General features: G+C 46.4%; 1 protein-coding gene across 1 annotated transcript; it reads left to right on the top strand.

Annotated features, from left to right (window-relative positions):
* The first annotated feature begins 674 nt into the window (after window positions 1-674).
* Window positions 675-11,192, top strand: Rbx1 (ring-box 1). Its single transcript, XM_038343450.1, has 5 exons — window positions 675-812; window positions 2,603-2,681; window positions 5,435-5,505; window positions 9,700-9,785; window positions 11,012-11,192. Exons 1-5 carry the CDS (start codon window positions 735-737, stop codon window positions 11,022-11,024), a joined length of 327 nt encoding a protein of 108 aa, XP_038199378.1. The 5' UTR covers window positions 675-734; the 3' UTR covers window positions 11,025-11,192.
* Window positions 11,193-27,471: the final 16,279 nt, after the last annotated feature.

Below are 27,471 nucleotides of genomic sequence, written 5' to 3'. Positions count from 1 at the left end.
CAGGAAAATTCGGATAGGAAATGGGAAGAAAGGGACATTTAGGACTGGATGGTTAGGAGAGGCAATATGGCATCTCCCAGGCTCCCAAGCGTTCTCCATCTCTTCCTACTCGTGAGAAGGGGAAGAAGGCAGAGCTGCAGGATGCCTGCTCTATTAGGTCCGAGACAGAACACACGGGCCTCTTCTCTCCTCATGAAATCACTTCCTACATTAACTGGGAACTCAGTCGAGGCTTGGGCCCTGGCAAGCCGAGCCGCAGGCCTCCCTGACACAGCCACAACCACCTAGCTCCAAAGCCGGCCACGACCAGGGGGAGACGCATGTGGAGTTTCGGGTTTCCACAGAGCCGCCCACGCCCCTCCCACCGCAGCCTCGCGGGGGCAGCGCTGGGGCAACGGATGAGCTGTAGGTCCAGGCAAACACGAGGTGAGCAGCCGCCGCCCCAGAAGAAGGCGTGAGGCCAAGGGGCTTCCCTGAGGGCGAGCAGCGTGAGAGCTCGCGGACGTTCCCACCGGCCGCCTCACGTCGCTCAGCCCCGCCCGGCTTCCCCAGCTGAGGGCCAGAGGAAGCCCCACCTGCGCCTTTAAAGGGGCGTGACGAGCCCCGCCCCTCCTACCCGCGCGCGCCAATAAGGGGAGGGACGCGGGAGGAGGACCCCAGTGTGCGGAGCAGGAGGTGAAGTGTGAGCCGATGCGCAGGCGCAGTGGCCCGGCTAGGGACAGTGTGTTTTCAAAATGGCGGCAGCGATGGATGTGGATACCCCCAGCGGCACCAACAGCGGCGCGGGCAAGAAGCGCTTTGAAGTGAAAAAGGTTGGGTCTCGCCAGTACCTTCCTCAGGGAAACTAGCGAGGCGCGGATATGGCTGGCAGGCCTGAGGACGCGCGAGGCGCGGGGGAAAGAGCTTCGGCTCAGGGCGTTCCTGGGGACCGGGTACCACGAAAGGAAGCTGGAGGGCGGGCCTTAGGGTTGATCGGCGTGACGGTGGCCCACTAGCTGAGGCCATATTAGTTTCTCTGGGGAAGCTGAGGGGCCAATCACGGAGCTGCTTACTGAAACTCGCGGGATCGACTTCCTTGCGGGAGCCAAGCGATTGAGCTGTCACTAAAGTGACTGAGAGGTGGGGGAAGGACTGGGTGGGGTGGGTGGAATGGAGACTCTCGCAGAGACTGCGGCGGGTGGAGGATGGGGCAGTGCGGAGAAAGCTGGGAACGTGCGGTCGGACCGCACTGGAGGCTCTGAGAAGCCCCGCCGGTGCTCTTGCCCCGCCCTTTCCTGGATCCTTGAGTCTTTTGGCTCCCGGGAGTCCTGGTTTGGGGCCTCGATTGTATGGAGGCCTTCATTAGCCTCGGAAGGCCTAGGCTTCGTGTGTAAGACATGGTTCTTCCGAGGTGTCTACTGCTTGTCGCATAGCTTCTGCCAGTCCCATACTTCTCTAATGTCCTGATACCTTTCTAACAAAAATCAATTAAAAAGCTTGGTGGTCTTTCTTTTTAAAAGCAAGCCCAGAACTTACGGCATTTAGGAAAGTGGGGTACTAAATTATTAATGACTTGAGAACAGGAAAGTAGAGATGGGGGACGTCTTTTTGCATTCTATTCTCCTTCATAGTTCAGCAGTCTGGAAGAAAGGTGTCGGTTCCTACCTAATATTACATAAATCTGTTCAAAATGAAGATCTTGACGTTGGGCAGATGGAGTTTTGGAACGTGTCGCGGAGCACACTCTCCACCCCACCCCCTTCTTTGGCGTCTCCTTGCTGCTCTTTACAGCCCGCAGCCATGTTGAAGAATCGAAATCGTTGTTTTCTCCCACTCGATGTGGCATGAAGTGCAGTGTAGAAGTTACTAAACTTCTGAGAGCTGGATTTGAAAGAAATGAAGAGTTGGGAAGTCACATCAAAGTAGCCCTTGAGAAGGGGTATCTGGCAGGATGTGTGTTATCATTGCAGAAGCCGGTTGATCTCTGTTTTGATTGACTAGAATTAATAGTTAATATTACTAGACTTAATAGTTTGGACATAGAAAAGTTGAGAACATCGGAAAAGAAAATTTAGTGGCTTTTACTTTGCCATGAAATTAACCTGGTTAGATTGAAGTGATGCCCTTGTTTCGTGTACTGACACTGAAGGTAACTAGCTGTCCAGCTTGTCCCGCGATTCTCCTCCCTATGATCCAGTCATCTTAGTCATTCTGTTCCCTCCCTGCTCCTGTGTCCAAACTGCCTGGAGAGTGGGTGCTTCTGCAGATTTGGAGTCCGTCCTTCCACAACTGCCAGGGAAAGCTGCACAATAAGTTTGTACTTAATTAAATCTAAAGCAGGTGTTTAAAAAAGTGTTTCTAATTTGCTTACATTGGTTTGGCTAGCTAAATTATTTTACACTATAGACAGAAAATTGAAGAATCCCATCTTTGGGTAAATGAGGAAGCATACATACAGTTTGCTGTTGTCCTCTGACGTGGTACAAATGAAATAATCAAAAACATTCTTTCTTGGATAATCCCTATGGCCAAGGAGTTGGTAGCTGGAGCTGAAACCTGAAATCCTAATGAGTCTGTTCCATTACAAGGAAAATGCATTGTTTCCCCTCTTTTCTCTTTGCAGTGGAATGCGGTAGCCCTCTGGGCCTGGGATATTGTAGTTGATAACTGTGCCATCTGCAGGAACCACATTATGGATCTTTGTAAGTAACTCAGGGAGGATGGGAAGTTGAGAAGGTTACAGAAATGGTGATCATCCTGATGTGACTGATTTTTTTTTTTTCACGGGTAGACGTAGAGCAGGATCAGAACCCTTGGGTACTTGTGCATCTCATCCATTGGTGTGTTTGAAATACATTGTTTTGGTTTGGTTTTTGAGGCACGGCTTTTATGTGTAGCCCTGGCTGTACTAGAACTCACTATTAAGTTAAATAGTTAAAACTAATTTGCCCAAAGTTCCTATCAGCCGTCTCAAATAAAAAGTTAAATTGTTTTTTAAATGATGTCTTGGAGGCATCCCAGCTCTCAGAATAGTCATTCTAAAGCCAACAAGATCCTATTCAGGATGAGTTGTAGGAAAAGTTGACATTTCTTCCCATCTTGTACAGACAAGACACAAAGACAAAAATAGTGAAAGAAAATGACCTTTGAAAGTAGATACATAAGTGTATCCTTGTAATCCCAGCATTTGGGAGGCAATGGCAAGAGTATTGGGCCAGCCAGGGCTAAAGTTTGAGCTACAGTACTTTTAATCTGATCTAGGTTTTGTTGGGTAAGATTTACAGTCACAGGCTGGAGGGATGGTTCAGCGGTTAAGAGCACTGGCTGCTTTTCCAAAGGACCCAGGTTTAATTCCCAGCAATCACATGGTCTATCACTTCAGTTCCAGGAAATTCAATGCCCTCTTCTGACCTCGAAGGGTACCAGGCATATTCTAGTACAGGCATAACATGCATACATATTAAATAAATAAGCAAATAATTATAAAGAAAATTTACAGTCTGTCATACATAATCTCAAGTTCTATCTACATTTGTGGGTTCAAGCAGCATCTGTGTGTGTGTGTGTGTGTGTGTGTGTGTGTGTGTATCCCCCACATTCTCCACATTTACTCGTGCACACATAGGTTATTGGCAGTTCTTTCAGATATTCCCAAGATATACTCTAGTACCCCTTTACGTCTGTCATTTAATTAGGTGTTTATTTACTACTTTAGCATATTATCTAAGCAGGGCGTTGTGGTGCGTGACTTTAATCCCAGTAGTTGGGAGGCAGACTGATCTCTGTGAGTTCAAGGCCAGCCTGGTCTACCAAGTGAGTTCCAGGATAGCCAAAGATACAATAGGGAAACTCTGTCTCGAAAAACAAAACAAAAATATCTAATATATAATAAGATTGCTCTGAATATTTGCTAGGTGGATAACAAAAACCAAATGGTGTAGCAGTCTGTGATCACTGCAACTTTGAAAGCATGGGTGCCGTTTGCTGCTAGTTGTTGCTGGCTCAGAGTTTCTCTAAACTTTGACTTATTCTTTTTGCGGGTTTTTATTGTTGTTGATTGGTTTTTTTGTTTGTTTGTTTGTTTTGTTTTTTGAGATAAGGGTTCTCTGTGTAACAATCATAGCTGTACTGGGACTCATTTTGTAGACCAGGCTGACCTTGAACTCACAAAGATCTGTCAGCCTCTGCCTCCTGAGTGCTGGTATTAAAGACATGCACCACCTCCACCTGGCTCTGAGCACAGCAACTCTTATAAGGAAAACATTTAATTGAGGGAACTTGCTTACAGTTTCAAAGGGTCAGTCCATTATCATCATAGCAGGGAGCATTGTGGCACATAGGCAGACATGATGCTGCAGGAATAGCTAAGAGTTCTACATCTTGCAGGCAACAGGAAGTCAACTCAGACAGTGGGTAGTATCCTAACATAGGAAGCCTCAAAACCCACCTCCACAATGATAAACTTCCATCAATAAGCCATACCCACTCGAATAAAGCAACACCTCCTAATAATACCACTCCCCATCAGATTATGAGAGCCAGTTACATTCAAACTACCACAGTGGTAGAACCAGGAGGATTAGGAGTTCAGAGTAATCCTTGGCTACATAGCAAATTCAAGGCAGCTTGGTTTTATACATGTAGGTAGATAGGTAGACAGATAGACAAAGAATTTATGAAACCCTCTCTCAAAAAGAACAAGAAGTCATGCTGGTGAGTGACTCAGTGGTTCCTCTGGCTCCACCTCTGAACTGATGGGGGAAAGGCCTGCACCACTTTGTCTTTATGGGGGCAGGGTGTCATTGTTTTTGCTTGACAAGGTCTCACTGTACAGTCCAGGCTGACCTGGAAACTCTTTCTCATGAGTACTGGATTTCAGGCATGAGCCCCAGGCCTAGCCCCAGTAAATTCTTCACTGTGACGCACAGACCTTACTCTTCCAGGTGGCAAGCAGACTATATGTTACTGTGTTTCCGAACAGCAGAATCAGTTCTGTGATTTCACAGCCTTGGCTTCTCATCTCTCTGAGGAGTGGGGAAAAGACCAACCTTAAGACTGATGTCCCAGTAATGCCTAGCCTTTCTGCTTCCTATCTGCTAGCCTGGTACAATTGTACCAGAATAAGGAGTCTTTCCTAAACTTTTTGTTTTTCAGAAGGGAGATTTTATTTGGTTGACATCTTCAGTAACACTTTGTAAATGCATTGCTACTTCTCCTGAAATGGCCTTGAAATGGTCTCGAAAATTATTAAGGGGAACGAATGAGTAATCCTAACTGGTCTCAGACTCGCAGATATCCTCCTGCCTCTGCCTACCAAGTTCTGGGATTACAGATGTGAGCCACTGCACAGCCCTCTCCACTGGTTAATGGCCAGTTACTCTCTTGAGGACTTGGCTGGCCAGGTTGGAAACTGCTGTCTCCAGGTCCAGTGATGCTTTTGCTCTTGTTCCCACAGGCATTGAATGTCAGGCCAACCAGGCGTCTGCTACTTCTGAAGAGTGTACTGTTGCGTGGGGAGTCTGTAATGTAAGGAATCATCTTTACCTATGCCTGTGACTTGTGCATGTGTGGCCGCTTCTCCTTTTTTTTTTTCAGTCTTGAAAATTATTAGGGAAAATAATTGAGTAGCCCACCTTTCTCCCAAAAGGTATACAAGTAGTAAAGACAGATTTTAAATCCTTACAGTATTAAATTTAACTAGATAAGCAGTAGATTTTACAAAGGAAAAATAGTTTGTCTTAATTATTATTAAGTGGGCCTTCTTTCCTATGCATTGTTTTGAGTATTCATCTACCTTCAGGGATTTTCTTCAAAGCTGAAAACTGTCTTGGGAGAATTATCTGTACCTTCTCAACAGACCTTTTTTTTTTCTTTTTCTAAAGATTGCTTATTTTATGTATATGAGTACATGTTGGACTTCATCCCAGAAGAGGGCATCAGATTCCATTAGAAATGGTTGTGAGCCACCCTATGCGGGCTGGGAATTGAACTCAAAACTCAGAACCTCTGGAAGAGAAGCCAGTGCTCTTCACCACTGAGCCATCTCTCCACGCCCCTCAACAGACCTTCTAAGGGAAGTGTCTAGAGTATGTGTGTGTGTTGTGACTCCTGCCAGAAATATTTAACGAGACAGTGTTGACTGAATGTCCAGCTTTGCATGTGCGACAGCTGTGAAGGAGATGAGACAGCAAATATATTATTTCTGGCACGTTAAAAATTCATCTGTAGAACCGTAGTCTTGGTTACAGGAGCTAAAATTGCTCTGCCCAGTCATACCCTGACTGCACAACTCCCATTGTGATGCGGAGTCTTGGATTGTGGGCTCAGATGACCCTCTGTTTCTGTCTTGACTTGTCAGCTCATCTAACATCTCTAAGCCTGGGTTCCCTCGGGTAAAATATGGCTAATAGTAAAAGTGTAAACAGGATTAAATGATTTAACTGTTGGTTTTTTCAAGACAGGGTTTCTCTGTGTAACAGTCCTGGCTGTCCTGGAATTCACTCTGTAGACCAGGATGTCCTCAAGCTCACAGAGATCCTTCTGCTTTGGCTTCTCGAGGGCTGGTATTAAAGGCGTGTGCCGCCACCACTCAGCTTAAATGATTTAAAACTTTTAAAAAGTGCTTAGAGGGCCAGTGAGACGGCTCAGTGGATACGGGGCCTTGCTGCCCATCTCCATGAGCTGAGCTTGAGTTCTAGAATGGTGGGAGGGCAGAACTGATTCCTACAAGTGGTGCTAACCTAACACAGTAGTAAACTACTTAGGATGGCTCCCAGGACATAGTAAGAAGAAATATTTGTTAAGAAAGCTACAGGGAGACTAGAAAGATGGCTCTGAGGTTAAGAGCACTGCCTGCTCTTCCAGAGATCCTGGGTTCAATTCCCAGCAACCACCTGGTGGCTCACAACCATCGGTAATGAGATCTGGTGCCCTCTTTTGGCCTGCAGGCAGAACACTGTATATATAATAAATAGATATTTGAAAAAAGAGATTTATTTTTAAAAAAGAAAAAGCTACAGGGAGGTGGTGACATATGCTTTTAATTCCAGCATTCAGGAGGCACAGATAGGTGGATCTCTGCATTCAGGAGGTAGAGTTCAAGGCCAGACTGATCTATAGAGCAAGTTCCAGGACAACCAGGGCTATATAGAAAAAACATGTCTCAAGCCGGGCGGTGGTGGCGCACGCCTTTAATCCCAGCACTGGGGAGGCAGAGGCAGGCGGATCTCTGAGTTTGAGGCCAGCCTGGTCTACAAGAGCTAGATCCAGGACAGGCTCTAGAAACTACAGGGAAACCCTGTCTCGAAAAACCAAAAAAAAAAAAAAAAGAGAGAGATGGTGGCGCACGCCTTTAATCCCAGCACTCGGGAGGCAGAGGCAGGCAGATCTCTGAGTTCGAGGCCAGCCTGGTCTACAAGAGCTAGTTCCAGGACAGGCTCTAGAAACTACAGGGAAACCCTGTCTCGAAAAACCAAAAAAAAAAAAAGAGAGAGAGAGAGAGGGAGAGAGAGAAAAAACATGTCTCAAGAAACCAAAAAGGGAAAGAAAGGTGGGGGCGGGGGAGAAAGAAAGCTAAATGAGGGGCAGTTAAGGGCACATACTGCTCTTCCAAAGAACCCATAATTCAGTTCCCAGAACCCAAAGCAGGCTGCTCAGGACCACCTGTGATTCCAGATCAGGGAATTGGACACCTCTGGCCTCTGCAGACACCTGCAAATACCCACTGCGGGTACCTGCACACACCCGCTCTAGGCACCTGCACACACCTGCTGTAGATACCTGCACACACCCGCTGCGGGTACCTGCACACACCGTCACCTGCACACGCCCGCTCTAGGCACCTGTACACACCCACTGCGGGCATTTGCACACACTCACTTTAGGTGCCTGCACACACCCACTGTGGGCACCTGCAAATGCCCACCGTAGGCACACTCACACACAATTAAAAATAATAGTCTTAAAAGAAAGTTAAATGAATAGAGATTTGTGGGTGGCCTTAACTAGTTCTCAGTGTTTTCCTTGTGGCCTTGAGGCTGTCTTCCCACCCACTCTTCCTTCTCTGTCCAGACCCTTTGACCACTTCACAGACCTCATTAGCCAAAAAATATTAAATGTTCATGGAGATAGAGAAAACACACCAGGTGCTTTGGCCTCACCACCTTCAGACTAAAGGTGACATGCTCTGTGTGAAGGGGAGGGGGTGAGCTTGGTGAGATGGTTCATTGGACAAAGGTGCTTACTGCCAAGCCTGACAACCAGAGCTCAGTCTCTGGAGCACCCATGATAGGAAAGAACCTACTGCACACGTTAGCTCTGATCTCCACATGAGTGCCATGCATACCTGTGTCCACAAACATAAACACAAATGAAAATTTAAATGTTATTTATTTAGGCACTCAGTTTGTATTCCTAACTGTTCTAGAACTCAGATCTGCCTGTGTCTACCTGTTCTAGGATTAAAGGCATGTGCCATCACGCCTGGCTTTTATCTAAATGTAAGAATTTTTGAGCCAGGTATGGTGGTGGTTACATGCCTTTAATCCCATTACTCAGTAGGCAGAGACAGGTGGATTCCTAAGTTTGTAACCATGGCTACACAGAGAAATCCTGTCTTGAAAAAAGCCAAAGGAAAGAAATTTTCTTTAATGAAAAATTTAAAGATGAATTTATTCAGATATCTTGCCGTAAAGGAGAGCTTGGTCATGCTGTGCCAGAAACCTCCAGATTAGGCTAGGGGGCTAGTTCTGAGTCTTGTGAGAACCAGCTCTGTAAATTAGACAAGTCATTTGTCTGGGGTTCGTTTCCTGTCTGTAAAGAACAGATAGTAATATCTGTCACGCCTGCTTGACAGGGTTGCAAACAGGCTCGAATAAGGTAATAATGTCAACTTCTTCTATAAACCTGGGCTGTGAATGTGCCCTTGGTAAATTGTAGTGTCTGCTGAATATACTCTTTATTGCATTTTAAATTAAGAGAAAGAAAGATGGGGTCTGTTTGCATTGAAACCTTATTCACACACACTTTGCCCTTGAACACTTGCTATTCTGTGGGGTTAAGCCCCATTGTGTAGTATACTTAGCAGGGAGATGGTAGCTAAAGACAGGTCTCTTGCCTGTCTTTGAGTGAACTGTCCCCAGTACCTAGATGTTGCAGAAAGTGTCTCAGGCTCTGCTTCTTGGAAATTCTGAGGGGGCTTTTCGTTGCTTTGTTTTTTTAAGACGTGGACTCCTGCAGCTCAGGTTGGTCTTGAACCAGGTGTTTAGCTGAGTGTGACCTTGAACTCTTGGTTCTCCCTCCACCTACTGGGGTTATAAGCATGCAGAAACGCTGGTTGGTTTGGGTGTTCAGACTCTAGCAAGAGCTATGGCTGTGAGAGCAGTTGTCTCTCGCATTGAAGCCTGTGCTTGGGACCCTGTCTCAGGAGTGTAGACGTGTCCTATTAACAGCTAAGTGGCACCGGGAGCCACATTCCCGCAGAGACCGGACCTCACCGTCACAACATATTCCCGTGCTCCCTGATCATTCATTTCTTTAGCGGTAGGGGCATGCCATGTGTTGCAAAGTCCTTATCAATAAGAAGAGTTCCAAGATGTTCTGTGGGATGTTGCCCTCTCCTCCGCAGCTGCCCTGTCCCGTTGTCCCCATACACAGCCCGTGATTGGTGTTGGCAGTGGTTGGTATCTGCAGTGATGTGTAACAACCTGTCTTCTCTTTCAGCATGCTTTTCATTTCCACTGCATCTCTCGATGGCTCAAAACGAGGCAGGTGTGTCCGTTGGACAACAGAGAGTGGGAATTCCAAAAGTAGGTGTTCCACCTTGTTTGGAGTTCTAAGTCTGGGTCTTTTAGTTGATGTCATTCTCCTACCGGCCTCAAGCTGAAGGCAGCTGGAGTGGTGGAGCATCCCCCCACCTTGTTTGTTTGTTTATTTGAGATAAGGTCTCTCTAAGATCTAAGATCTGGCTGTTCTTGAACTGGCTCTGTAGACCAGGCTGGCCTCAAACTCAGGTTCATTTGTCTCTATCTCCCTAACAATAGGATTAAAGGTGTGTGTTTCCATACCTTATTTTTAAGGCAAGCTTCGAGAAGATAAACAGGGATTAGCCAGCATTTTGAAGAGTTTTTTCAGTCTGCTAGGTCTACCAAAGTGAGTCAAAAACGAAGGTCAAGCGGTGTGGTGGTGGTGCGCGCCTTTAATCCCAGCAGAGGCAGGAGAATCTCTGTGAGAACCAGGCCAGCCTGGTCTGCAAGAGCTAGTTCCAGGACAGGCTCTAAAAAAAACTACAGTGAAACCATGTCTTGAAAGACAAAAAAAAAACCCACAAAAGGCAAGTATTTCCAGGGCCAGGGGACGTAGCTCAGTAGTAGAATACTTGTCTATCATGCACAAGGCCATGGATTCAGTCCCTGGTACCACCACAATGAGTCAGTAAATCTCTGTAATCCAACCCTGATAGTCCATTATGCAAAATTTTATGTCCACCTGTTGCCTTTCTTTGGCTATGGAAGAATGGTCTAGTGGTGTATGGGGTCTCTTGGTGTAGCTTTAACTGGCCTGTGACTTTTGGGATCCCTCCTGCCTCTGCCTATAGAGTGCAGGAGTCACAAATGTGCCCACCAAAACCCACTCTTGTTGTGTGGGCTGTTTATTTCTTCTTGAGACATCATCTCATTCTGTAATTCAGGCTGACCTCCAGTTCATTAGGACCCTCCCACCTCAGCCTTCCAAGCCAGGTGCCTCAAGTGCCACGTCCCCCTGGCTTCTCTCAGCTGATTGATTCTGATACCAAACCTACAGCTGATTGATCACATTTTTATTATTAAACAAAGCTAAGCCAGGTGTGGTAGTGAATGCCATTGATCCCAGAACTTGAGTTCAAGGCCAACCTGGCCAACAGAGTGAGTTCCAAGACAGCCAGGGCTACACAGAGAAACCCTGTTAGGAAAAACAAACAAACAAAAAAGTGTTTAGTGGGCTTTAGGGTCTTACTCTCCAGCATCCTCATAAGGTCGTTTGTTTTGTCTTTCAGGTATGGGCACTAGAAAAGACGCTCCCTAAAGCATACCCATGTGTTACTCGTGTAGCGACTCACCTTTCTGTTAATTATAAATTAGATAGAACTATGGTTTTTTCTTTCTTTTGTCTTCGGTGTTTGCTGTTCCCACAGCCATATTGTATTTTGTGTCAAATAAAGTCGTTAAGTTCAAGAATGGTTGCTGTCTTATGTATGTGGAAAGAATGACCTTGAGAAGGGGCCTCTTCAGTGCCAGACACAAAAGTGCACTGCTCATCATCAGAACAGAGGTGTCCTGCAGGTGCATCATCACAAGGTCACAAGGAACCTGTTAAAGTCTGGAACTGTGGGTAACTTGTCTTTCTTCTGAGATAGCACCAGGCCGCTGAATGAAGAAGGACGTAGGGACTCAACTCAGTCCTAGCCTGCTCCTCAGTGGCTGCCTTGGACCAGCCAGGTCTGCTCAGGCCCTCTCATGAGGGGTCCAGGATTGAGTAAATGGGCTTGGTGAGCTCTAAAACACTGCAGGTCAGTGCTAATTGTGTATGGCATGTTGCATTCTCTAGTTTAGAAAAAAACTTTTTTAAAAAATTGTACTATATAATCTTGGCTGTTGGTAGAGTGGTTTTAAACTCGTTAAACATTGTTTGGACAGATTGTAATCCCATGAGTTTATGCTTGTAATCCCAGACACTTGAGTATATACCTGTAAACCCTGGTACTGGGATTCTGGAGAAAAGGAACCCTGGAGTCCAGGAGACCTTATTTCCAAAACAGACATTGTAGTTTGTATGCTGGCATATGTAGTAGGCATGTTTGGCCAGGCCCTGGGTTCAGTTACTGACAGACCTAAATAAGTAAAAGAATGTTCAGCCAAGCAGTGGTGGCACAAGTTTAAGGCCAGCCTGGTCTACAGAATGAGTTCCAGACAAGCTCCACACAGAGAAAACCTGTCTCTGACAAAAAAAAAAAAGAAAAAAGAAAAAGATGTTTAAACTGAATTAACAAGAGCTCAAGTTTCCTTCAAACATGCTGGCCTTGAAAGGAGTTGCCATCCTGATGCTAAGTCAGTGGCTGACATCTACTGAGAAACTGTTGGGTGCCGTGGTTTTTAGCAGCTAATGGTTCTTCAACTCCTCCTGGGAAGTTTGCCTTCAGTGCAACTCCAAGTGAAAGTCTTCTTCTTTGACCTTAGTAAAGCCATGCGTGGTCAGAGGAAGCGGATTTGAGGCTCTACCTGTCTCCTGTTGTCAGAAAAAGACTACAAAAGTGTGGAACAATACTGTCATTTTTTTTTTTGTTTTCAGAGTTAATTTTAATAAAAATGCTTGTTAATATATGATGTATCTGGTTTGTTTTGTTTTGGTTTTTCGAGACAGGGTTTCTCTGTGTAGTAGCCATGGCTGTCCTGGAACTCAGTCTGCCTGTGTAGACCAGGCAGGCCTCGAACTCACAGAGATCCACCTGCCTCTGCCTCCCAAGTGCTGGGATTAAAGGTGTGCGCCACCACTGCCCAGTTTACATTTTTGCTTTTTAGCAAACTTTTTTCTTTTTATTGGTAGCAGTGTGGGTGCTCATGAGTGTGCCTGTGGAAGTTGCCATTGAGTGAACTATATCACTCTCCACATTTCTCATACATGGCTTCTCACTGAAAGGGAGCTTGCCAATTGGTTAGACTGCCTGGGATCCTGCTTCTGCCACCCACCACCACCTGCCTACATGGGTGCTGAAGATTAGCCTCAGGTTTGTCAGGCAGGCAGGTGCTCTGGTGACAGTTTTCTCACTTAAGACACCCGCTATGAGCCGGGCGGTGGTGGCGCACGCCTTTAATCCCAGCACTCGGGAGGCAGAGGCAGGCGGATCTCTGTGAGTTCGAGGCCAGCCTAGTCTACAAGAGCTAGTTCCAGGACAGGCTCTAAAAAAGCTGCAGAAAAACCCTGTCTCGAAAAACAAAAAAAAAAGGAAAAGACACCCGCTATGGTAGATAGAATTCTGTCCTCAGAAAAGCAGGTGGGGCAGTGCCAGTGAGAGTCCAGCCACGCCTTCCATAATTGTGATCTGCATTTCTGCTCTAGTTGCTGGAAGCAGGAGGTGGGCATCCTTGCTGGGAGGAGAACTTCCAGTCCGACTGCTCTGGGGTCACCCGTACTTCTGCCTGTAGCCCTGTATTGTGTGAGTAAGCCCAATAAACCCACTGCTTCCCCAGGGTGAACTTGGGTGGAATTGGACTTTGATAGGTCGTTAGGACCTTGTGAGTGATGGACAAATGTTTGTCTTCCCCGGAAGGAATTCTCCCGACAGAGAACCCAGCGCAATATTGGGGTTCTCAATTTTTAGAATCTTGCTCTTTGATTAGTTGGATTTTTTTGTTGTTACTTTGTTATTTTTAGGTAGAGTCTCACTAGATAGCCCTGGCTGGCCTGGGACTTACTATATAGACCAAGCTGGTCTCAAACTTACACGGGTATTTTTGTTTTTAGGATCATGAAAAGGATGATGGAGACAAGAAATAGTAATGAAGAGCTTTAAAGCGTAACCTAGATTAAACCCCACTTTTCCACTTAGCTGCCACTGAGTGTCAGGAACATAGCAAGGGCTCACCTGAGGCAGCTATAATAATCATTGCAAGTACATTTTTGGACTGCCACTTCACCCCTTCACCTCCTTAACCTCTCCCCAGCTACATAAATAATTTCTAGGGTGAACTGTTGCTTGCTCTTCATCCGGGAGACACATTTGGAGCATACCTCTGTCTAAAAGCACCTGGGCCAGAGAGATGACCAAACAAATTGAAATTTAAACCCAGCATTTGGGATTTGGAAACAGAAGGATTAGGAGGTCAAGGTCATTTTTGACTAAATATGACCTAAACTACAAGAGATCCTGTCTCAGAAACAAATTTCAACACCAGATAGTTGGTCTGGGTAGGCCCTAAACATCTGTGTTTCCCGTTTCAGAGGATTGTTTATTCTGTCAGCCCTGTAGACCTAGAGCTGAAGCTGCTACCCCCAGAGAGGACAAGTCCAGGAGGGGATTGCAAAGAGGACAGATCCATGAGTAGCTGCACATACACAGGGTGGGGTCTCGACTTTGCCTCGAGGTACTCAGGCTTCTCTTCCTCCAGCTGCACACATTTAGCTGTGAGAGCGTACGTTCATGTTCATTTCCCTATCTTGCCGCGGGAGACCCCGGCTTTGCCCACAGCCCTAGCAGTGTCCTGGAGCACATGGGCCTCTACCCAAATTTCAGGAAGTGTAGACTGGGCTCCCCTGGAGTTTACTATATAGTCCAGGCTGACTTCAGACTCACAACAGTTCTGCCTCCACCACAAATTCTGGGAGTATAGGTATAATCCAAAAGGGTTGGTTCCTGGCCCTTTGGGTGACTCTAAGCCACACATGGGCTGGACAACCACTCTGGCACTGAGTTTATATCCCCAGTAATCCTACCCCCACTGAGACAGGGTCTCAAGTTACTGTTGAGCTTGCCAAGGTAGGCCTTGAACTTGTGATCCTCTTGCTTCAGCCTCCATGAGTGCTGGGATTATGTAGCTTATTCCATCAAGACCAACTGCCCCAGGCATTCTGGAGGCAGAGGCAGGTGAATCTCTGTTAAGTCAAGACCAGCCTGGTCTACTGGTTGACTCTGTCTCAAAAAACAAAATGAGTGAAAACGGACTGGATTGTTAATTAAAAGTACAAATACGGGGGCTGGAGAGATGGCTCAGCAGTTAAGAGCACTGGCTGCTCTTCCAGAGGACCTGAGTTCAATACCCAGCAATCAAATGGTGGCTCACAACCATCTGTAACTTGATCTGGCTCCCTCTTCTGGCATGCAGACTGAACACTGTAATAAATAAATATTAATAAATAAATAAAAAGTACAAATACGTCCAGAAGACCCAGGTTTGGTTCCCAGCACCCACATGATGGCTCGCCACCATCTCTATCTCTTGTTCCAGGGGATACGAAGCCCTCTTCCAGCTTCCAGGGATATACATGCAGTGCACATAAAACCCCATACACATACAAAATAAGACAGAGAGAGAGAGAGAGAGAGGAGACAGAAGAAAGAAAGAAATATCGGGTCTGCAAGATGGCTGAAGTTAATTTAAGGACGCCTGCCATCACCAAGCCTGACAACCTGAGCTGGATCTACACAGTGATCTGCTAACTGTCCTTTGACCTCCGTATGTGTGCCATGGCATGGGCACATTACCCACCTCAATAAAAATGTAATTTAAAACAGAAAACTAAAAACAAAAAATTTAAATTTTAAAAAGAAAAATAACTGTCAGTAAGGTACTGAGGTCAAGTAACCTACCTACGGTTGTACACTCCATGGTGGGCCTGACCTTTAGACCCGGGTTTATCTACTTCCAGGATTGCCCGTTTTTTTTTCACCAGCTCTGATAGCTAGACAGCCTCGCGGTGATGACTGAGGTAAAGCCCTCTGTAAATAGTTACCGCCTATACAAATGTCAGGTCTCCCTATTAATCAAGAACTTGGTTATTCCTCCCACCTCCAGGTTAATGAAGTGCCTTGTTCTTGTTGACTTGGACTCTCAACTCTGACCTTCCATATATTAAGAACTGGGTTCTAAAGACAGAGCAGAGCGACGGACAAACTGAAAACAGTGGCAGGCAGCTGTGTCCTCCTCCCTTCTGGGGGAGAAAGGAGATGAAAGGGGATGTCTGCCTGCAGTCTAACTAAAACCTACTCTGGATTGTAGATGGTGTAAGGGTGAGGCGAGGTGTAGTCGGACACCGAGGACAGGCTTGGTGTCCGCTGTGGGACTGTACACGAAGCTTCCGAGCCTGGCAGACACTGACTTCAAATTCTGCCTCCTGTTTTCAGCCAATAACCCCAGCATTTGGGAGGTGCAGACAAGGGGATTGCAGCTGAAGGTCACCCTCAGCTACATCATAGTTTGAGACAACTTGGGCTACCGGGGATCTAGTTTCCAAAAGATAAAAGCTGGGGGAGGACAGCTGGAGAGCTGGCTATGCCATCGAAGCAATGGCTGCTCATGCCAGAACCTGTGTTTGATTCCTAGCACTTGGGAGATGGAGGCCGGAGGATCAGGGATCAGGAGTTCAAGGTCACCTTGGGCTGCCAGACACCCGGTCTCAGAAGAAAAAAATCTTTTCAGGGCCCTGGAGGCTGTGCCCCATGCACCATGCTCACTAGTGAGTGACCTTCCGAGGTTTTCAGTGGCTGGTCCCACGTGTCTCTTGCTCCTCATTTCTGGAAGTCTTTTTACTTGTTCCCCATCTCACTTCAGAGTTTGTATTTCTTTTTTTTTTTTTTTTTTTTTTGGCTTTTCAAGACAGGGTTTCTCTGTAGTTTTGGTGCCTGTCCTGAACTACCTCTTGTAGACCAGGCTGGCCTTGAATTCACAGAGATCCACCTGCCTCTGCCTCCCAAGTGCTGGGATTAAAAGTGTGCACCACCACCACCGCCCGGCTCACTTTTCTTGTTCTTGTTGGTTGTTTACCGTAGTGCAGCGGGGCAGCTTGCCCACCATTCGCCATCTCATCTTGTCAACCAAGAAGCCAGTTACCCAGGGAGGTCTGGGGAGGTGTTAGGAACTTTACTCAATCCTTATTCAAAATGGAAGCTCTATCCAAAATGGCTTCAGTTTGGTTCCTTCATATACTTCCAGCTCAAAGTCAAGTATTGACTCTTCCACTGCCAACAGGGTTCAGCCAAATAAATGGTAATATGCACCCAACTCCTTGATTCCAAAATCCACAACTGAAAGGTGTCAGGGCCCATTCAGTACCTGTGGCTCTTCCCAGCAGGTCTCATCTGGCCCCTCCCCCTAGCCCAGGGACTGGGCTTCCCTTCTCCCAGTGCTGGTTCCTCTACAGTCAAGTCATTTGGCTACTCGCTCCCTTGGTTCCCCTGCAATTTCTTGACAATTGGTTTGCGGTGGCTCCTCTCTTGATCCTCTTGCCGTCTCTTCTCGTCCTCTGTCCTCTCATGGCCTTGTTCAGTCTGAACCCTTCCAGATGCCTCCGGCCATATGTACAATAAAACCCTTCTCCTCAGCCATACCTGGGACGGCACATGTCCTCATTTTCATTCAAAAGGGATATAGGTGTATAGGTGTATAGGTGTATAGGGATATAGGTGTATAAGCAAGAAAGACTGTTTTGTTTTGATTGAGACTGTCTCATGTAGCTTATGCTAGCTTTAAAGTTACTTTGTAAGTGGAGGGATTGGGAAGAGGGGAGAGGGAGGGAAGTATAATGAATAAAGATTGTTTTCTTTTTAAAAATAAAATAAATTTTAAAAAGTTACTTTGTAGCCAAAGATGGCTTTGAACTCTTGATCTTCCCTCTTCTATCTTCCAAATACTGGTACCACATCCTTTGTGATACTTAAGCATTTTGCCAAGAGAGCTACATTTTCCCACCTTTTATTTATTTGTTGGGTTTTTGTTTTGTCTTGAGTTTTGGTCTTTTCAAGACAGGGTTTCTCCATGTAGTTTTGGCCGACCTGGAACTTGCTCTGTAGACCAGGCTGGACTGGAACTAAGAGATCTGCCTGCCTCTGCCTCCTGAGCGGGGGGATGCAGCCAGTGGGAGAAAGACAGATATGCCATGCAGAAAGCTTGGGTATAGTCTATTTAGTGATTATTGGTAGGTGGTGAGGGGAGGGGTGTTATGGTGGGGGGGAGAGAAAGAGAGATAGATAGGCACAGAGAGAGAGAGAGAGAGAGAGAGAGAGAGATCTGTTTGCCTCAGGGGAAGTGAGCAGAGCTTTTCTCTTAAAGGGAGGACACAGAGAGAAAGAGAAAGGAGGAAGGGGAAAAACAGGAAGGTAAGGAAGGCAGAGGCTGCTTTTTCAGAAGAAGGGGCAGAGAGAGGGGGGGAGGGAGAGCAGTTTGCCTTGGGGGAAAAGGGGGAGATTGAGAATGTCTCTTAAAGGGACAGGGTACCCAGGAGACAGGAGACAGGGCACTGGCATAATTATAACAACCAGCACTGGGCAGTGGCAGGCCAAGCCTTTAATGCCACCCTGGGCTATTTGATTGTTTGCTTGCTTGCTTATTGCAGTAGTGGCTGATGGCATGGAAGGCAGAGAGATGCCCCTGTCTTTAAGAAAAGCATGCCAGCTGGGTGGTGGTGGCACATACCTTTAATTCCAGATCTCAGGAGGCAGAGGCAGGAGGATCTCTGTGAGTTCAAGGCCAGCCTGGTCTACAGAGCTTTCCAGGGTTACAGGGTTTTAGGACAGGTTCTAAAGCTACACAGAGAAACCCTGTCTTGAAAAAAAAAAACAAAAAACCAAAAAAAAAAAAAAAAAAAGAGAGAGAAGAAAAGAATTCCAGCCAGGCATAGTAACCCAGGTTTTTAATTCTAACACTCAAAGGCTAAAATAAGTGGATCTCTATGAGTTAAGAGGCTAGCCTGGCCTACATAGTGAGTTTTGGGACATCCTAAGCTACATAACTGAGAAACTCTGTCTTGAATAAACTGAAGAAAAAAAAAACAAGAAAAGAAAAGCATGTGTCCAGCATGGTGCAGAGAAACACACGCTGTCTGCCTGCCCCACAAGCAGCATCAGTAACAAGTTCACTGCAGCTCCTCCTCGCTCCAAACTCCCCACCTAACGCAGATTAATTGCCACGGAGAGAATTGGAATTACTGGGGCAGGAATGCATAAATTCAGATTTTGACTTTCAGAATAAGCTCCTGAGGCCCATATAAGAAGAAAATATAAATAAAGCCAGCCCGAAGCAGATCTATTCATTCAACAAATATTTATGTATGAAGCCCCCCGGCCCATGAGCTGGGAGCAGCAATTTGAAGGGTGGGACTTAGCCTGTGTAAAGCTGAGACTTTACCTAGTCTACCATGTAACCAGCTTCAGAGAGAGAGGAGCAACATCAAGTCAACGGTAAAGCAACTGAGCCAGGTGAGGCCGAGGGGAGCGGGGCTAGTTTAGGCTGAACCTTCAAAATAGGACCGTTCCTGGAGAAGATGACATGACCAAGAACAATAACCTTCTAGACCCAGGTCCCAAGTTGGGGATGGAAGTGACACAGACCCAGCAAGGACTCCACTGAAACCCATGAACTGCACAAGCAATCTGGTATGTGGCATTGGGTTGGCTCAAGATAATAAAGGGAATAGAGGTTTCTAGAGTGACTTCTTAGTGTTTGTCCTAAGCAACAGGGGGGATGGTGGGGCTGTGCATTTGGAGCTGGATGGCAAGTTGGATAATTTTACCACATATCTGCAGGTGTCCACTATGCTCAGAGCCCTCTGGGGGCACTGCAGGAAAAGAGAACTGTCAGAAAGTATTCTACGTACTGGACCATGATGGGTGTGGCATTCCATGAAGAGGAGGCTTTCTAGGTCTGGTAGCTTGAACAGGAATTGCCCCATAGATTCATGTGTTTGAGTTCTTGGCCCATAGGGAGTGAGACTGTTAGGCAGTGTGGCCTTGCTGGAGGAAGCCTACTGGGGGTAGGCTCTGAGGTCTCATATACTCAAACTACACCCAGTGCCACACAGTCGTCTCCTGCTGCCTGTGGATCAAGTTGAAGAATTCTCAGTTCCTCCTCCAGCACCATATCTGCCTGTAGACCGTCATGCTTATGATAATAACGGACTAGACCTCTGAAACTGTAGTCCAGCCCCAATGAAATGTTTTCCTTTATAAGAGTTGCTGTGGGGGCCAGGCGGTGGTGGCACACACCTTTAATCCCAGCACTCGGGAGGCAGAGGCAGGCGGATCTCTGTGAGTTCGAGACCAGCCTGGTCTACAAGAGCTAGTTCCAGGACAGGCTCTAAAGCTGCAGAGAAACCCTGTCTTGAAAAAAAAAAAAAAAAAGAGTTGCTGTGGGGGCAGGAGAGATGGCTCAGCGCTTAAGAGCATTGCCTGCTCTTCCAAAGGTCCTGAGTTCAATTCCCAGCTACCACATGGTGGTTCACAGCCATCTGTAATGAGGTCTGGTGCCCTCTTCTGGCCTGCAGGCATACATGACGACAGAATATTGTATACATAATAAATAAATAAATAAATAAATAAATAAATAAATAAATAAATAAATATTATAAAAAAAGAGTTGCTGTGGTCGCGGTGTCTCTGCACAGCACCAAAAACCCTAACCAAGACACTGTGGACCTGAGGAGACTGGACCTCATTCTACTCCACACTGCCCAAACCTACATTTTCACAAATGACCTGCACCACCTACTTGCCCAGCCCTGTAGACCCTGATCATCCCTTAGTCTGCCCCAGTATCTCACCCTTCCGAGCCTGCCACATGCTTCTGCTACCATGTTTCTGATGCCCAAAGTCTTCCATCAACAAACACCCTTAGTTCCTTACCTCTTATCTGCTGACCCGGCTCTCCTCGGAACCTGGTTCCTATCAGCCCTTCCCTGGGGACCCTGTGTGGCAAAGCCTGGGGTTGGAAGCTGTGCCATGACCTTCATTGCTTCAGTCATTGCCCTTGTCACCCTCACAGCCCCGTGTGGTGTTAATGCACTGACCCTTGGGTGGGGTGACTTCCCCCTTGGCATCACCAGCCTTTCTCCCTGGATCACCCCTGCCCTGCCTCCTGCAGGTGCACTTTTCAGTCTTCGTAATAATCTCAGTATCCAGGGGAATAAGCCAGCCCGTCCCTAGGATCTCAGTTCCTCTGCCTGTTCTTTGGCCCCCTTGCTGCCTTCATTATAGTCCAGACGCTGTCTTTGCCACTGCAGCCCCTTGGGCAGGTCTGCCTCTGAAAACATCCTGCTGACTTCTGCTGCTGATGTAGGAGGGCCTTCTGTTTATGTGTTGCTTTCATTGGTTAATCAATAAAGAAACTGCTTGGCCTGATAGGGCAGAACTTAGGTAGGCGGAGAAGACAGAACTGAATGCTGGGAAGAAGGGCAGAGTGAGAGACGCCATAGATCTCCTACCTGAGACGGACGCTGGTTAGAATCTTGCCAGTAGGCCACAGTCATGTGGCGATACACAGATGAATAGAAATGGGTTAAATTAAAATGTAAGAATTAGCCAATAACGGGCGGTGGTGGCGCACGCCTTTAATCCCAGCACTGGGGAGGCAGAGGCAGGCGGATCTCTGTGAGTTCGAGACCAGCCTGGTCTACAAGAGCTAGTTCCAGGACAGGCTCTAAAGCTGCAGAGAAACCCTGTCTCAAAAAACAAAAACAAAACAACAACAACAAAAAAAACCCAAAAAAAAAAGAATTAGCCAATAAGAATAACTTATTATTAGAGCTAATGGCCAAGCAGTGTTTTAATTAATTCTTTTTTTTAAAGATTTATTTATTATGTGTACAGCATTCCTTTCATGTGTGCCCGCATGCCAAAAGGGGGTGCCTGGTCTCATTATAGATGGTTGTGAGCCACCATGTGGTTGCTGGGAATTGAACTCAGGACCTCTGGAAGAGCAGTCAGTGCTCTTAACCACTGAGCCATCTCTCCAGCCCCCAGTGTTTTAATTAATACAGTTTCTGTGTGGTTATTTCAGGTATAAGCTACCCAGGTGGCCAGGACAAACAAAGAGACCCGCTCCTTGTAACATACTGCTTTTGTTTTTGTTTTCTTTTTTTTTTCAATTAAATCTTTTTTATTTGTTTATTTTTATTTTGTGTACATTGGTGTTCTGCTGTATGTATGTGTGATGGTGTTCAATCTGCTGCAACTGGAGTCATAGACAGTTGTGAACTGCCATGTGGTTGCTGGGAATTGAACCCACGGCCTCCAGAAGAGCAGTCAATGCTCTTAACCACTGAGATATCTCTCTAACCTTTTTCTTTTTTTTTTTTTTTTACTTAATTTTGTTTTTGAAGATTTTATTTTACTTTTTTTTTTTCTTCTTCTTTTTGGTTTTTCTAGTCAAGGTTTCTCTGTGTAACAGCCCTGACTGTTCTAGAACTCACTTTGTAGACCAGGCTGGCCTCAAACTCAAACTCACAGAGATCTGACTATTAACGGTTTGAAACACCACCGCCTAGTTTCTTTGTCTTTTAGTATATCTTTGATTTATTTTTTGTCAATTTCACACTTCTACACATTGTATCTTACCATACCCACCTTCAACTCCCTCACCTACTCTTTCCAGACTCCTTCAAAGACATACCTCTCCCACCTTCATGGTCTTTTGTATGTGTGCTCGTTTAAACGTTTTTGCGGGTGGTGGTAAGCCTCTCCATGTGGGTTCTGGGAATCGAACTCAGGTCCTCTGCAAAAGCACTCAACCACTGAGCCCACTCTCCAGCCTAGGGTTTTTGTTTACTTGTTTGTTTTGAAATAAGATCTCTCTCTGCAACCTAGGCTGGTCTCCTCTCACAGCAATCCTGTCTCAGCTTCTCCAGTGCTGGCCTTCCAAGCTAGAGCCACCATGCCCTGCCTGGCACCACCTTTCGACATGACACTGATACTCAGTGACTTTCACAGTCTCTCTCTGTGTCTCTGTCTCTCTCCCCTTTCTTCCTCTGTTATTTATTTCTTGGTGTGTATTCTTTAAAGAAAGTTTAAATGCAGCCGGGCGGTGGTGGCTCACATCTTTAGGGGCAGAGGCAGGCGGATCTCTGTGAGTTTGTGTCCAGCCTAATTGCGTTACTATTGCATTTGTATACATATATGTTATGCATATAAACACAGGTGCATGCGTGCCATAGCAGAGTATGTATATGGTGTGCACATGAGCACAGGTGCATGTGTGTCGCCCACACCTGTAGAAGGGAGAGGGTGATTTCCAAGAGTCAGTTTTCTTTTTTTTTTTTTTTTTTTTTTTGGTTTTTCGAGAAACAGGGTTTCCCTGTAGTTTCTAGAGCCTGTCCTGGATCTAGCTCTTGTAGACCAGGCTGGCTTCGAACTCAGAGATCCGCCTACCTCTGCCTCCCGAGTGCTGGGATTAAAGGCGTGCGCCACCACCGCCCGGCTAGAGAGTCAGTTTTCTTCTTTCTCTGTGAGTTGGTGGCTTCAGGGCACAAACTCAGGTCAGCAGGTTTGCAGAGCAAGCCCGCTCTGGTGCCTGAGCTTGCCCCAGGCCAGAGTGAAACCACTTTTCATATGTTAATCATGGAATTTCCTCCTCCTTTGTCTTCCAGCAACTGTCCTGTGTTTCAGGTGCACTTACACTCCAGACCCCCCTGTCCTAGCTTTTTTAACAGGTTAATTACATCACACCACTGACAGCTCTCTCTTGACTTTATTTTACAAAAACTCAGTAGGAGGTTGACACAGTGACCCCAGCCCGTGAACCTAGGGAGGTTGATGCAGCAAGCGTGCTGCAAGCTTGAGGCCAGCCTGGGATACTTAAAAAGACCTTGTCTTGAAAAAGAAGAAAAGGAAAAAAAAAAAAAAAAGGAAAAAGGAGACGGATACACATACACAAACAAAGCGACCACCACCAGGACACCTCAGTACGGCTTCAGGTTAGCTTAGCAGCTTGTTTTTCCTTCTCGTTTTCAGTGCTTTCCTCGGCAGCTCGTGGCTGAATCAGGGAAGCTGACAGCAAGATAAAGAGAGCAGAGGCAGAGGTAGAGACATCTGGTGGAGTTCAGAGTGGACATTGTTAAGAATAAGAGCAGCTCCGCCGGCGCAAGAAATCCAATTAGGTCAAATCAAACCAAATCAAAATGCCCATAGTTTTATTAAGACCCGAAAACTACGTGTTCCTCCTCTAGGAGGTCCCTTAAATACCCTGTGGGAGTGGTCCTGACCCCTCCCTTGCATGCTGGGATTTGGAGTCCAGAGCAAAGCAACTCCCAAGCCAGGGGCTGGGGCTATGCCCCCAACTTAACAGAGGTGATCTTGAACCCTTTGAGGAGAGAAAGAGAATGGAACCAGGTGCAGCAGTCAAGAGAGCAAAGGGTAAACAAAGGATTAAAAAAGGGGCAGGGCTTGGTAACCAAAATGGTTGGATTTTGTAGGGAAGAGCCTCTGGGGGAGGGGCAGCCTCACTCCTGGGCAGGAGAGTTCAGGGTAGAGGGCAGTCATACCCTGTAACAGGTAGGGAATGGGGGATACTGGGAGAACCTGGTGGCCAGGTCCACAAAGAGATCTTAAATAGACACCTCAGTCAGTTGAGATTCCAGGCATCCCCTGGATGGGTCATGACACCCTCCTTTCCCTAGTGGTGTCTGCAGACACCAGTACAACTTCCAGCACCCCTTTGGGCAGTTCACAAACTCCTGTGGCTCCAGCTCCAAGGGATCTGTTGCCTCCCTCTGGCCTCTTCAGGCCTCTGCACACACTACCATGTACCACATACTCAGACACATGAACACACAAAAAAAATATATCTTCAAAAAATGAGTTTATTGTGTATCAGAATACAGTCATACCATAAGCCAAGGAGCAGCTTCATCATAACTTAGTATGTGGTATTAGAGGCCCAAGTATGGTTGGTTGATATCTATGAATGGATGACCCCAATATAATAACAACATGGCTTTCTCTGTCAGAGCTTAGGACCCATGTGTAGTTAAGGACAGTCAGATTGTCTATGCGGTTTCTTGGTAGGTGAGCAGAAACAGGCAGAGAGAAGGCAGAAAAAGTTGCCTAGAGGGTGGTGTAATGGTCTGCTCTGTCCCTCTAAGAGACAAGCCACATCCACTCCTTCCCAGTCCACTGAGGCAAGCTGATCTTCAGCTTCCAGCCTGAGTCCCTTCCTTTTCTGTCTCCCTCTCCAAGAGGCAGCTTCTGTCTCTCCCCACTTCTCCCGTTCCCCACCCCTCTGCTCTTCCTCCCTTCTCTCCTTTCCCCTCCATAACCCACTAAATAATATCCAACCTCACTCTGCATGGCGTGCCTATCCATGTCTCTGTCTCTCACCCACCGTGTGGCTCCCTGGGACTAGCCACTTTCAGAGACCTGCAGAGTGGTCTCGTGGTGTGCCTATCTGTCTGTCTCTCCTTGTGGGACTGGCTGCCCTGTTGAGGTCTCTCACTTACCATGCGACTCCCTGCCTGGGACTTCATGGCCTGCTACAGCCACTCAGAGAATTGTGCCATCCCTGCCTGGGATCGGCTGCTATTGGGACCCACTGCCTGCTGCCTGCCCCAGTTCAGGTACCTGTGACGTGGTCTCATGGCCCACTACAGTCACCAGAAACCTCAGCGTTTTTACTTAATCCATTACAGTGGTCACATGAGAAATTGTGCAATCCACATGGCCAGGAGGGCAAACAGGAAGGCAAAGCCACACAGAAGTGAACTCAAAGATCATCTTTCTGTGACAGAGAACAGACAGACATGTACACAAGTGTATGGAAGGGAGAAGGCAGCTAAGGCAGGAAGGGTTGCCTGATGTAAGGAGGCTGCTTGTTTGTTTCCCAGCCACCTGGTAGCTCAGACACAAAATAACCACACAGAAACTGTATTAATTAAATCACTGCTTGGCCCATTAGCTCTAGCTTCTTTTTGGCTAGCTCTTACATATTAATGGAACCCATCTCCCTTAATCTGTGTATTGTCGTGAGGTCGTGGCCTACCAGCAAAGTTTCAGCACAGTCTGTTTCCAGCAGCAGCTCCATGGCTTCTCTCTGATTCCTTCTTTTTACCAACATTTAGTTTAGTTCCCCCCCCCCACCTCAGTTCTGCCCTATCAACAGGTCAAGGCAGTTTCTTTATTTACCAATGGTATTCACAGCATTCAGAGGGGAATCCCACATCACTTGCCCAGATTCAATAGATCAGAGGTGAGATGTGAAGGTCCAAGGTTTGGCCCTGGGCTTACAAGAGAGATAGACGGAGATGAAATGAGCTGAGAGGATGACAAAGCCAGACTGGGCCCAAGGCTAGGCGGGCTGTCGTATGTCACCCATGACATACTCAGCATACCACAGCATAGGTTGTGTGTTACCTGTGATGACAAAGACACCAGAATGCAGGCAGGGGTAGAGTGTGGAGTGGAGCTGGGACTACAGTGGTAGTGAAGGAATGCAGCTGGGCAAAACACATGAATAAAGATGGGGCTTTGAAGAAGGAAGGGGGCTGAAGAGATGGCTTAGTGGTTAAAAGCACATACTGTTTTATAGAAGCCTGGAGTTCGGTTCCCAGCTCCCACATCAAGCTATTCACAACCACCTAGAACTCTAGCTTCAGAAGGATTTCATAGCTTTGGTCTCCACAGACACCTGCACACAGGTTCGTGTGCATACACATACATATCATTTAAGAACATAACATAGATAAAAACAAGCTGGTGGTGGTGGTAGTGGATGCCTTTAATCCTAGCACTTGGGAGGGAGAGGTAGGCGGATCTCTGTGAGTTCAAAAACCAGCCTGGTCTTACAAGAGCTAGTTCCAGGATAGGCTTCACAGCTACAGAGAAGCCCTGTCTCGAAAAAACAAAATAATAATAATAATAATAATAATAATAATAATAAAAACATAGATAAAACAAAGAGTGCTGTGCCTGGGGTCACACACCTTTGATCCTAACACAGCAGAGGCAGAGGCAGGAGGGTCTCTGTGAGTTCAAGGCTAGTGTGGTCTAGGCTAGCTGTGTAAGCTTAAGTCAAAAACCCAACCAACCCTCCCCACCCTGAGAAAAAAAAAAAAGGAAGAGTATTCCAGAGTCTTCAGTGTTGGCTGCAGAGGGCAAGGAAGGAGGAAGGAAGAAAAGCCTGCCTCAAGGAAGGAAACAGGACCTAAACTGTTGGTTGAAAAGCCAAACCACAGTCTGCTTTTTACTGGCTCACAAGTTAAGATGGTATAAAAATATATCTGGGTATTTCTCATAAATATTCATATTTCTGTCTCGTTTCCTTTCTTTCTTTCCTTTTTTATTGCCTGTTTATTAATTGACAGGCTCCCCTTTAGAGATTCGCAATGGTCCAAGTGAGCCGAGATTGCCAGCCTGCACAACCATACTTAATTCTTGAACTTATTTATTTATTTTTTTGTATTTTGGGTTTCTTGTAAGAGGTTTCACTCTATAGCCCAGACTATTCTGGAACTTGCTATGTAGCCCTGGCTAGCCTCAAACATACCGTAATCCACCTACCATGTGCTAGTATTCTAAGAAAGAACCTCCACAGCTGGCTTATATTTAACTTTTTGTTGTTATTATCATTTTTTTTTGAGGCAGGATTTCTCTGTGTAACAGTCCTGGATGTTCTAGAACTAGCTCTTGTAGACCAGGCTGTAGACCTCGAACTCACAGAGATCTACCTGCCTCTGACTCCAGAGAGCTGGGATTAAAAGTGTGCACCACCACTGCCCGGTATCTTTATGCATTTTAGGCCTGAGAGGGGAAAGATCCCAATTCTACAACTGTCTGTGAGCCATTAAGTGGGTGCTGGGAATTGAATCTGGGTCCTTTTGAAGATCAGTCAGTGTTCTTAGCCACTAAGCCATCTCTTCAGCCCTCATTTAATAATTATTATTTTTAAAATATTATGCCTCAGGTCTAGTGTGATGGTACATGCCTTTAATCCCAGCTCTAGGAAGGCAGTCAACGTGGTTTTATTTATTTCATTATTATTATTA

This window comes from Arvicola amphibius, chromosome 9 (genome assembly GCF_903992535.2).
Source record: "Arvicola amphibius chromosome 9, mArvAmp1.2, whole genome shotgun sequence".
Classification (NCBI taxonomy): domain Eukaryota; kingdom Metazoa; phylum Chordata; class Mammalia; order Rodentia; family Cricetidae; genus Arvicola; species Arvicola amphibius.
The sequence above is the reverse complement of the archived record's forward strand: the minus strand, read 5'-3'. Positions and strand labels throughout refer to the sequence as shown.

Bases quoted from the DNA above. Each gene is read 5' to 3' on its own strand.
- Rbx1 (XM_038343450.1), top strand. From the start codon at position 735: ATGGCGGCAGCGATGGATGTGGATACCCCCAGCGGCACCAACAGCGGC. The intron at 813-2,602 runs GTTGGGTCTCGC...TTCTCTTTGCAG, and splicing joins AGCGCTTTGAAGTGAAAAAG to TGGAATGCGGTAGCCCTCTG. The intron at 5,506-9,699 runs GTAAGGAATCAT...CTTCTCTTTCAG, and splicing joins TTGCGTGGGGAGTCTGTAAT to CATGCTTTTCATTTCCACTG.